The sequence below is a fragment of the Cylas formicarius genome, unplaced genomic scaffold, assembly GCF_029955315.1.
Source record: "Cylas formicarius isolate icCylForm1 unplaced genomic scaffold, icCylForm1.1 PGA_scaffold_10__41_contigs__length_53128322, whole genome shotgun sequence".
NCBI classification, from domain to species: domain Eukaryota; kingdom Metazoa; phylum Arthropoda; class Insecta; order Coleoptera; family Brentidae; genus Cylas; species Cylas formicarius.
The window spans coordinates 50,526,958-50,539,903 of NW_026844214.1; the positions used below are offsets into that span (position 1 = coordinate 50,526,958).

General features: G+C 36.5%; 1 protein-coding gene across 1 annotated transcript in view; it reads left to right on the top strand.

The window, feature by feature from the left end:
* Window positions 1-12,946, top strand: part of LOC132708349 (baculoviral IAP repeat-containing protein 6) — an 87,946-nt gene that overhangs the window by 43,652 nt on the left and 31,348 nt on the right. The window contains exons 20-25 of the mRNA XM_060680636.1: window positions 3,620-3,843; window positions 3,902-4,108; window positions 7,902-8,115; window positions 8,182-8,444; window positions 9,896-10,325; window positions 12,348-12,703. Of these exons, the coding sequence (XP_060536619.1) occupies window positions 3,620-3,843; window positions 3,902-4,108; window positions 7,902-8,115; window positions 8,182-8,444; window positions 9,896-10,325; window positions 12,348-12,703 (1,694 nt within the window). The remainder of the gene's footprint in view (window positions 1-3,619; window positions 3,844-3,901; window positions 4,109-7,901; window positions 8,116-8,181; window positions 8,445-9,895; window positions 10,326-12,347; window positions 12,704-12,946) is intronic.

Consider the following 12,946-nt stretch of genomic DNA (forward strand, 5'->3'; position numbering starts at 1 on the left):
TAGACGTGTCTCCAACAAATGTCATGCTAAGTTAGTTACGTTGAAATAATTCACATTGACAGTTCGTTTGTGTATCGATTTTAAAGTATTTTACGTTAGTTGGATCTGAAAGCTACAGGTATGTATTTCTAAGTAATTTGTTATTAGTATACTACTAGGCAGAAGGCGATAAAGCCGGTAAAATTGCACTTTAGTATATGCATACACTTTACTGGTTCACTGTCTATTTACAAAATTATCAAGTCTATTCTTAAAGCTATTGAGGGCAGGTGCAGCACAATATCATCTGATAAACTGTTCCACTCATTTACAACACGGTTTGTTATAAATTTTTGGCGCGAAAGTCTGTCACAGAGTCCAGTACACAATTTTAGTGAATGGCCGCTTAGATACTTGTCATTTCGATGAAAAAAGTCAGTCAATTAAGTCCCCCCTTTTCGTTTCTTCTAAGGTGGTTAGACGAAGACATTTTAATCTATCTTCATGGGAGGATCGATCTTGTTGCTCGCCTCTGAAAATATGGAGACCATGCCGCTACAGCATGTTCCAGGACCGGTCTGATGAAGCTTTTATAGGCTTGAAGAAAAGATTCTTGAGACATCTCGTTGAAGGCACGTTAAAGATGTTGGCACGTTTTACTACCTTGGTAACCTGGCCCTCCCATTTTAGGGTATCAGATATTAAAACTGCCAGGTGTATCTGTTCACTTCCGGATATTAAATCAAAATCATTTATACCATGGTCAAATTGAGGATTGTTATAACCTATATGTGCGCATTGAGACGCATCAGCCAGTCCCTTGTCCATCTTTCAAGTTTAGCTAAATATTCAACTAGGTCCCCACAAATCTTCGAATCATCAGCATATATACATATATTATGAATAATAGGGGTCCCCTGAGGCACTCCACTCAAAACCTCACAATCTGAAGTTTTACATGAAAGATCCATCCCAGCAGGTTACCTCTTATGCCATAGTGCTGTAGTTTGTAAACAAGTCTTGAAAGGGGACTGTCAAAATTTGTGCTATTTTTTTTATTGCTAGGCTAGTTTTCTTAAAAATGTTGTAAACACTTCATTTTAAGTTAGAATTAAAAAGAAGTTCCCTATAATACCGCCTTTTTTCTAGTTTGTCTCATTGCTGTATTTCTGGATAAGGAATTGAATAAAATCTAGCTATCCCAAATCATATTTTTTTAATATATCTGCATTTGTTTGCAGGTACTGGGAGTGTAAGCAAGAAAGAACTATTTATAATCTTAATTTTTATAAACAATCATCATCACAGTGCAATAAACATTAAGTCAGTTATATTAAGGACAGATTATGTATAGATGATAAAGATATAAAAAAAAAACGCGGCTAAAAGATGTGATAAAAGTGTTTGTGTCTAAACTTTTAATAAAATGGTAACAAAGTCATCAAATTGAAAAGAGGTTTATGAAAAGTAATAATTTTTGGATAGAAGGGGAGTTAACCGTTTCACATCAACACACTGTCTGTACCCCAACTATATCGATACAGGGATAACCAAAAAGTTATTTAGTGAAAAATGGAAGAGATTCCAGCCGAGAGATGTCAGGCCTAATTTGGCAGAATTGTGTTCTGAAAAACTTGGGACATGCATTAGAATCCAGTTTAATAAAAAGTGCTAAAAGAACTGCAGCAAAAGTACTTAAAAAATGGAACAGGTCTGTGCTTCATCTTCAACTTTTACCATGGAAGTTTATACTCTGGAAGAAGCTCTCGGTCTTACGGTAGACTTGGGATTAACTAAAGACGACTGTATATAACACTTGAAAGAGCAGCAAATAGGAATGGAGCTAATATCTATTCTTCATACCCTATGATTGCTGAAGTGAAAAAAAAAGTTGTCCACCATGTTGTCTCATTGTAAAACCTAACATAAACATAAATGTTTTTTTTATAAATTCGGTCGTTAAGATATCGGTGGCCACAGCATTTACATGCAAAACTTTGTCAACACCTCGGAGTAAAATTCATTGTATTTCGTTAATATGAAATAAAATCCAATTAAAAACTCCCTAGTTTACAATAACAATAATAATAAAATTAAATTCTTAAAGAATACAAAGTTGGATCAGATCATGTCAAAAATAGCTTACTGCTTCTGAACAGTTAATGAGAATCTATACTTTCTTATCTATATTGTAAACTTTTATACTTGTTACCACATAGAAAATAATTCGATAGCAGACAAATTGCTCCACATTCTTGGTAATGAAAATACGAATAGTTCAATCCAGAGATAAAAAAAGAAACTTTTTGGAAGAACTTTGGTCCATCTTCAATTAAATATTGCCGGGTTATAAGTTTTCGATTACAAAAAAAGGAAACAGAACTGAACTGTTCTTTAAACATATTTTGGTCTGCACCATACTGGATGGAAAAACATGCAATGTGCTTACTGATACGGCCTCATTCCAACCGTCCAGCTTATGCAAGGTCACCCCTAAAGACTTTAATGACAGACAAAAAGAAGTCCAGCGGCAGTGCGTGACTCATCCACATATAAATTTGGAATATCTGTATTGCATGCATATCCTAGATACTTCGAATACTTGCTTTCATTTAAAGTGGACAACAAAACATGGCAGGCAAGAAGCCAAGAGTCAAGAGAAAGCGCAAAAAATAGAAAAAAATCAGTTTCCTCCAAATTTGAGACAGAACTGTGACTGGTGGTATACCAACCAAAACAGGGGGAGGCAAGAGTAACGATGTGACAATTTTTTTTCTGATAATCCAGCTTTAGTATTTATATTTATGTATATAAATTAATAAAAACACATTTATGATATATTGTCGTCGGACCTCTTAAATGTGTACTACAGTATGGTTGGAACAAAATGAATGCTACAGTACATAAGCTGTTGTTCCATCCAAGTGATATTATCCAGTTCTTTCTCTGCCTATTGAGACAATTATCTGAAGATGTGTTAAGGTCCAGTCATAAGTGTTACAAAAAATTTTTCATGCTAGAAGAATTAACATCAATACGGACATCATAAACTGGCTACTCGTTCCATCTGATCCGGTAATTACTTGTTGTCGCAAAGATATACAAAAAAAAAGAAGAAACCAGAATACGATGACTCTAATTCTGACACCCCTCTGGATGAGGAAAACACGTAATGCGTATAAATAGGAAATAATAAATTATTTCACCCCCTAAATATGAAATAAAAGTAACTTTTGTTTTATTGTTCCTTCTTATTGGGTTAAAAACTACCAAAAAAAATTGTTAAGTTAGATAAAATAATATGAATAAAAATATATTTTTTAAATCTTAAATTCTAAATTTTATTCTTAAATCTGCCTTCACCTTTAAACCGGCCTTTTAAAATTTTTTCCCCTAATTTAACGAGCATGCGAGCAAAAATAAGCCCATCAGAATTTTTTTATTTATAATTCGACTAGTACAACGGGACAGGTATTGCTGGGTAAGAAAACTTTGTCACGCCCTGTACATACATTAAAAACCAAATGTTAAATATTAATGGCTTAGTTCTTTACTGAAATTAAATATATTTTTGTCGCTGTAAAGTACCTTTTTTTGGTGGTCGAAATTCGATAATTCAATTCAATATTTCGATTTTTAGCCTCGTTGCTCAAGAACTACTTCATAAGCATCGACAACGTGAAATGCGTGACGGTGGGCGAGAAAAGCAACACCGTTTCGAATACGTTCGGAGATATTTTCGCTAGTGTATTGGGCACCGATTCCAATAAGCAGGACAGACCCGTATCGTACGAAGATCTTTTGATAAGTCTCCTCAAATTGCTGGGGAAACTCGTCCAGACCCCCATCACTGTAGACAACCCTGTAATTAATTCGTGAATACGGGTCGTTACGGGGTATTCATGGGCGTAACCTTTTGTAGGACGCGATGGACACTGACGCGTCGGTTACTTCCCAAACGGACGAGAGCAAAGCGGAGCAAATTCAGCAGGACAGCGTCTCCGCGCAGGCGACTCCTTGTTTCGCGGACACCGTCCTCCAGCATCATCCGACCGTTATATGTTTGTGCAGGTGCCTCGCGCTATGCAAGTCCTCCTCCCTTTGCATGTTGGCAACCGTGTCCCAAAAGGTAACGTAGAAATTATTCCGAAAAAAAGTAGACCGGAAACAGAATAGTATTGTTCACTGTTCACTTATCAATAATAATAATAATAATAATAACCGATTTTATTCAGAATGATCAGAGTATAAATATATTATAAGGCGAAGGCTAGCCTAAGGCCATTCAAACTTAATTATGTGGCAAAAAGGAAGTAAATATATCATCATCTGTTGTTCCAAATGCAATAAGTATAATAAAAAATTTGTACCTAGTATCAGAAACCAATAAAATACGATTAAATTAGAACAAATAATGTTCAGATTTTCACAGTTGTTTATTGATTTATGAGAGCTGTTTCGGCAATTATCAAATATAATATATGATAATATTCCGACATCTTTTTATAGAAGGTGTTTTCTAATTGAATGAAAATAATAATAAAAAATAAAATAATTTTTGGATCGATTTTAAAAAGAAAACTTTTAACATTTTAACTTTTGAGATACGGGTTTTTCAAAAATAAAATATACTTTTTTTTAATTGGGCACACATGTACTATGTATCAAGAGGCATTATTTAGTGTACCACATTTTTTTTATAATACACCAGTGGCGGGCGTACTGAATTTTACCTGTCTAATTTGGCAGACATTGATGGCACGCCACTGATTTCTCTTAAAATAAAAGTTATTCTCTCAATCTTCTAAAGAAATATAATGTCGTTATTTTTTTCAATACGATGTATGGTTTTTGATTAGAAAAATAAACGTATGATGTCAGCATGCAGAGATTTTAGTTTTCATTTTTTGCGACGGACTAAAATTAAATTAATAGGTCAAATCTGGTCATAGATGAATGCAAATGTCATTATTTTTTTAAGGAAATCAGTGGCGTACCACCACTATGAACAAATAATATTTTGGTTAATTAGGTCGCCACTGCACTGGTTAAATCGATAACTTTTTTTTTTGAAACAGGAAATATCTATCTAAAACAAAATATCTAATTTTTAGTTACCAACTAGTGTCCTTTTAACAAAATGGTCTTTTAATAAATTCATAACAACTTTTTTGAAAAAAAAAGTAGAACATAGAAACTAGATAAGTAATTAAGTAAGCAATTAAGTAATTTCTAACAATTCAATGGGTATTGTGGGAATTTCTGATCCTCGAAAAGTTAACTTGATCTGTAAATATTATTTCGGATATTTTAAAGATTAAATTAATAAGACGCGAAGAACTGAAATTTGAAATTAATATCTATTTCAGTAAAATAGTAAAAAAGTAAGAAATAATAATGATAATAATTCTTTGCATACTGTCATATTAACGATATTGTTGTGATCATGCAGAGAAGACGTTTTTATTTTTTTAATTTAATTTTTTTTCGAAATGATTGGAGTGGCGTATCATCATTGCCCGTATGCCCGCCACTGGTATATTTTAGAAAAATTGCAATAGACTAAATAATGTGTTTTGATAATATGTGCCAAATTTCATTAAAATATCCGAAGTGGTATTACAGATTAAAAAAAAAATAGTTTGTTTTTGAAAATTTTTCCACATTGTATCTCAAAAGTTAAGACGTTTAGGACACGTGTTCATATGAAGTTTTCGTTTTAAAATGGACCCAAAAATCGCCCCGTTAATTATTAACATTAAATTAGACAACACCCTATATAAGCACTTGGTAATAGATTCTGAATCACCATTGTAGGGTTATAATAATTTAAATCCAATCGGTCATTAGGTAATAGATTGGAATGTTTCATTTTGTTAATCTCCAGGGCTTCCAACAAATTTAGTTTTTTTTGGGTTTTGATTCATTATGTATAATTTAAATGAATGGCATAGTTAGAATCCGAACTTTTTTTATACGCCCTTTTATGTTCGTTAATGCGTTTCTTAAATGTTCTATCGGTTTGCGCGATATAAATTTCGACTTTAATTTTTGAGTTTTATTGGTTTTTTAATATGTTCCTATGGTGTTTTCCGTTTTAAAAGCAATCTTTATTTTATAGTTTTATAAATTTTTGAGTTAAAATGATGGCTCAAAGTTTTGGGAGTTTCACATGTCACTAAGCTTTCGATTTATATTTCGGAGTTTACAAGCGAACAGTTATCCGCAATCAAGATAACCGTCGCGTTCTTCAGAAGGATCTTCAAATTGTCGACTCTTGGTGTAAAGTCATCAGATTGCCATTGAATATTGACAAATGTTTTTCTGTTAGTTGTTTTTCGCACAGGTTTTGATTGCTAACCATATCAATGAAACTTGTACGAGGGCAGCGCCAAAATTTCCCGGCTTGAATATGAAAGAAACAAAGTAGAGTAACAATTTTTTATTATTTTTCAATATAATCCCCCTTAACTTCAATACACTTATTATATCTCTTTATTAACAACTCAATCTCTTTAAAAAAATATTCTTTTAATTTGTCTGCAGAATGAGCTAAAACAGCCTCTTTTAACTCAACTTCGTCGTTAAACCGCCGTCCACGTAAGTGCTTTTTCAAATATCCAAACAAATAATAGTCGCTGGGGGCCATATCTGGACTATAGGAAGGATGATCTATCTGTTGGAACCGACACTCTAAAATGGCAGCTTGTGCAACACCAGCAGTATGGACAGGTGCATTATCGTGCAAAAGACGCACGCCTCTGGTCAGTTTTCCTCGACGTTTTACACGTATGCAGTCTTGCAATTTACGTAATAATGTTGCGTAATATTTACCATTGACAGTGGTAGTAGTTTCTTTAAAATCTATCAAAAGAGTTCCTTCACAATCCCAAAAGGTCGCGGCCATCACCTTTTTTGTTGACTGGCAAGCTCTGAATTTTATTGGAGGTGCTCCACCCTTACGACTCCACTCCATTGATTCTTTTTTCGATTGAGGGTCATAATGGAGAACCATAGTTTCATCTCCCGTTACAATAGTTTCTATCACAGGCCACAGTTCCGACCCACAGAGTTCCAAAAAAGACCGCGCACACTCGACACGGCGTTGTTTTTGAATCGCCGAAATGTTTTTAGGAACCCATCCTGCACTAACCTTATGCATACCTAAATGATCATGCAGGATTGGACGAACACTTGTATCAGAAAGCTTAGTAATTTCTGAGATTTCCTTGACCTTTAAACGTCGATCACTCAATACCACAATCGCAACAATATCTTCCGTTATGACCTCCACTGGTCGACCAGGTCTTGAATCATCTTCAAGGGACTCCTGCCGCATTCTAAAGCGTTTTGCCTATTCTTTCACTACAGAATACGAAGGTGAACTTTGGCCGTACACACCATCCAGCCTTTGTTTAATAATTTTAGGTGCTAACCCTTCTTTCTTCAAAAACTGTATGACTGCTCTATACCCAATTTGCGTGATGTGCGACATTTTTTCGAACATGTCTTGTTTAAAATGCTGTATAAAAAAACTATTTGACGCAAGAGTTCAATTTTTTTTCCCAGCCTACTAAGATATATATTTAAAAGAAGACAAATGTTTATCGTGATACTGGAACTGCATCTATGTCGGGCCGGGAAATTTTGGCGCTAACCTCGTAACAGTGCGTTTGAAATGTTAGGATTCATATTTCGGAGTGAGTTTACGAGCCAACAGGTATTAAAGACGACTCCAGTTACGTTAGATCCAACCTGAAGTATGGGGTCATTTTATCGGAGCCTATTTTCAATAAATACATTATTCAGTTTAAAAAAATTCAAAGGAAATTTTTAAAACATCTAGCTTTTAATTGTGATGGTAAACAAATTTTTGGATGCTTAGTTTAGTTCGAAACTACCTCGTATTTCATATTATAAAGGCCAGCCTGGCGAATCTGAGCGAGCCGAACACGGTAGGGGACGCCGTGTTTCACATTCTAACCCTGCTGGCGAAGAGAGCGTCGAGAAAAATGTTACTGATGCCGCCGCTGCTGCAGTTCTTGTCGCAGTCGCCCCAGTTGAGCGAGCCACTGATTTGGTTCATACTGCAGGTTTTAGATAGCGACGACGCCATACGATGCTTTTCCGATAGCGGTACGGCCCCCCCCCCCCCGATCCTTTTGCTTTTCAGTTTTTTTTACTAAACTTAAGCTACCGTAGGTGGTATCTCGGTGTTGGCGAGCAGCATCATAAGGAGCAGCAACGCTCCCAGTACTCTGTCGAGAAACGGCACCATATCGACCGTTATGCAACATTTTAACGGCTTTAACAGTCAGTCGGACAATGCCACGCCCATCGGTCCCGCGTCCGCCAACAAGCTGTATCAGGCGTCCATGGAGAACAGCTCGCTGATCAATTTCGCCCCCTATTGTACCATCACCTGTCAGTCGGTAACGTCCCAGCCGGCGGACGTTTTGATTCAGGCAAGTTCAGCGGTCATACTGTTATACAGGGTGTTTTCTAATTCATTGTTAATAATTATTTTGGCAGACATTGATGGTAGGGGACGCCGGTGTTGGTTGTGCCATTTTTAAAGAAAGTAATTTTATGATTTTTTAAGGCAAACGTCGGTTTTGTGCTGTTTTTATTCTACAACATTTGTTCTAAATAAAAATACAAACCAAAATTAACAGATGTTCTCCAAAAAAACAATAGCTAGTCGTTATGTCACAAATAACCCCCTTTAGGGGTTCCTTGGAACACTGTTGAGGTTAGTTGTGACATAAGTAAATACATTAAAGACTACCTAGCTATCATCATCTGATTCACAGTTTTGGCAGATAAAGTGCGGATCTCTATCTGTGCACTCTACATGAGCCCAATATTTGTACTTGGTCGACCCATTTTTCTTCCCGAAGAGAATTCGAATAGTTTATACTTTTGGTGACTTATTTATTGGTATCCTGTTTTAGGAATCTAACATTTTTTGAACATCACTTTCTAGGGTATTTGGGGAATCATTTTTATTTAGGGAGGCAGCTCGGGAGGCTCGTTATTGTTGGACCCTAATTCTACAGTTTCTGGATTTGGTCTATCGGTAACAGCGGCAGCCAGAAACTCATCGTCACCAAATGCATGTCTATTAAAAGGACAAATCCGACTAACTCGAAACCCAGCTTGATTTGATGTGGCGACAAATGGTAGAGCCTCTTTAGCAATGGAGGGAATATCATATATTTTCACTGTCTTGCCTGGATGGTTTTTCATCGAGGAATCAATCGCACCATATACTGACCTGTCTAATGTTCATAATTTGTGTGAGCAATGTGGAGTGAATGAAACTATCACACTATTTTCCTTGCAGAAATTGATGCCTCTTATGGATAACTTTAAAATGCTTGATGAAATGTTGCAAAAGAATATAATATTCATTTTCGGACATCCATCCAGACGGATTTGCAGCCCCGATGCAACCTGGTGGACCATTGTTTACAAAGCGATCTCTGTAGTTCTAGCGCAAAACAAAATGTAACCAATCTACCCCTCTAAGCAGAAGTGACATATCCCCCTTCCTAGCAACTATCCGATCGGCCTTTTGGACCGTGGTGATTCCCCTTTCATTAAGATTCTAAATGTCTTGAGATTCAAACTTGTAATGGTCTAACACTTCCGCTAATAATTATTATAAATCATAATATTTTAAGTCTTCAGGAGAATCCAAAAAAACTTTTGTAAAAATTTTTTTTTTGTATCTCCTATGGGTTTCCAGATTGTATAGTGGATCGTTTTATTTGGCACACGGTGTACCACGGTAAGAAATGAAGTATTAAAATACGCCTTTAAAAACTACATTCCTTACTGTAGCGTAGTAAAGAATCACTTTACGATACCGGCACCATCTGGCGTTATTTATCACCATCAATGTTCGCTTTAGGGACTATCAGGCGTGACTCATCGTCGGGCCCGCACCCCGCTATGGTCGTACAACTACTACCAAGAAGAAACTCATACCGAGCTGCTCCTGCAGCTGCCGAGCGCGGTCCTGCTGAAGGAAGTCCATCTCCAGCCTCACGCCGGAGGTCTGGCCACTTGTCCGTCGTACGTAGCCATCGAGACGTCGGCGAACGGGCCTTCGCGTCTGGTCCCTGCCGGTCACCCCTTACCCACCAGCGGTCTGACATATATCCGACTGCATCTGCCCCAGCCCAAAGTGGTCAACTGTATCCTCATACGTCTGTACAAGCCTCGCGTGGGCAACAGTATCGGTCTCTTGCAAATCCGTTTGCTCGGCACTTACGCTTTCGGCAGAAACGTCAACCACAGCGTGGACCTCGACGACGAGTCGCACTGCAGCCACAGTCTGGGTACGTGAATAATTATACCGTCTGTCGTCTACGTAAAGACTAGGGGGTCTATACCCCATTGGGTATCTACTAATGCAGTAATATACAGGGTGTTCCGTTTACATAATATCAGTTTGGTTTCCCACATATTTATCACTCTGTGTTATCTATAGCTTTTGTATTTTAATAATTTTTTTAAACAAATAACAAATGAGATATATTACTTTGAGATACTATTTGGACAGCCTGTATATAATATGTATTATTTGTGTTGATCTACTTCTTTTCTCTTTCCTGTCCACTAAATATTTAATTTTTAACTTTTAAGTGATGATTAAATGGTTATGTATTTTGTTGTGGGTCCTTTCTACATTATTTACTTAACTATGCATTGGCCTTGCAGTTTATTTCAATTAACTGATGAAAAAAAGCTTGATAGGTATAGGAATCCCATTAACCAGCAAAAACCTAGAAAAGTCGTAAATTGTGAGTCGTATTTGTTGGCATACATTTTTCGAGATTAATGTTGTACTTTTTCCTAAAGGAATGGTCACACAAAAAATGCCAATTTAGAGACCCTTCATTCCCAATATTTTGCAAAAACCACCATCCGATGTTACTTAAATGTTCCGAATTTGGGAGAGCGTTTTTGTGTGCTTCGTCTGCTGCTCCCTCCTTAGCTTTCGAGAAAGTTTCAAAATTTTCTTCTTGGCGGTTTTCCGGTTTGGAGACGAATTTCTTCGATTTTCGTCCTTTTGGATGAAAACTAAAATTGGAACTATGACTGTTCTCAAAACAATAACAATTACTGGGAACGTATTCGTTTTTTCTTTTTCTATTTCTATGGGAATTATTCTTTCTGCTTAATTATTTTCTTTCGCCTTAATTGAAATTGAAAATCCTACCGACTGCGCCACTTAAATGTTACGAGCTTCGTCTGCTGGTCTAGGTATATAACTCGATCGGTTCTTTTTTCAAGCTTTTTTAAAATGTGGAATATTTCTTCCTGCGTGTGACATTCATAGATGCGTAAAGGTTAAAGTACAGGCTTGGCTCAAAATATCTTGGATGGTATTGTACCTTGTCCTTTTTACAACTGTCAATCGATTAGGTGGCGGACAAGTCCGCTGCCTGTCTGAATTATATATTTTCTCATTCTTTTTTTGAACTCTCGTCATTTTCCTTTCGATATAATGTTCCATATCCTACTCCAACTGAAAAGAAACAATATTTATACAATAACAAACAAAAGTGAGGTTAGTTTCCGTTAGTTTGGTTAGTTAGTTATTTTTTTTTTAATGAATTGAAAAGTAGTTTTTTAAAGTATCTGAAATTTTTAATTGGTCCAATTCAAATTTTGATTGTTAATTACGACGTTAATGTTTCACTTATGGCAAAAATATTTAGGGGGGATACTTTGTAAGTCTTGTTAAGTATTTTCATATAATAAAAAAAATCGATAATTTTCTACGATTTCCTTAAAATAGTTCCTTGTTATATACGAGGGTCACTTGAAAAGTTTCCGCCCCAACAATAATGTGCCACCTTATTTGACGAAAATCTTTGACCTCCGAGCGCAGTTTTTAAGTAAGGGAAAAAAAAGAAGCCGCGTGAGGTCAGATCGGGTGAGTAAGGCGGACGGAGAAGCATTTCATACCGTAATTCGTGGATTTTCTCCATGGTAACCGCTGAGGTATGACACGGCGCGTTGTCTTAATCGTAATTAGTAATTAGTCGGTGGAAAATCAACAACTACGATAACTAGCTTTTAGTAACTAGTGCCGCCATCTTCAGGGTGAGGTCGGAAACTTTTCAAGTGACCCTCGTATTGTTCGAGGAACGTAGAACGGGTTATGTAATTGTTGGCTGAAATGTTAACTTAACAAAAATGGTAATTAATATAGTTTAATTAAAACCCTATATGGTTAGACAACGAAGCTGAAATATTGTCCTCGCCAGATGTGTTTTATGTCCTGTCTAATTATGGAAGAACGCACTAATAAGGAAGGCATTTTTATTAATAACTTCCATAACTTCTTCCAGGGTGGTTACGGCTGCTGCACCACTGTTTCACGCTAGACACGGACGAAGAATTGAGACGTCAAGTGATCGAATGCTCATCGAACACCCCCGGTCTGCTGAGTACATGTTGCGGGTTGCTTTTGGTGCCTTCGCACATACTGCCCGTTTATTTGCCGTGTTTGGAGAAGGTCCTTAGGGAATTGGCGCTGTTCAGTCCCGAGAACGGGATCGAGACCATCAAAATTTTGTTGGATAACCGCCTGAGCATGGTGGAACCGATGATGTCGCTGAACAGCGTGTGGCAGGACAAGCTGATGATTAACGTATCTGGATATCAGTCGGCTTGCGATTTACTTTATCAGATATGCGAATATCAGGTGAGACCGGTTTGATTTAAGGCATGGTTTACATTAGCTCCTAGGAAATCTCAAATCCGATAGTTCGAAATCGCCAAAGTGAAGATTAAGATTATCCAACCTCTATGGAACAGTGATTTGTAATAGGAATAAGATACATATTTTGAAGACATTTTCCATTTGTTAAACTTCTGTTTGATAACAACAATATTAATTTGGGATAATTAACGAAATATTTAAATGTAAATGTTAAATAAAAAAATT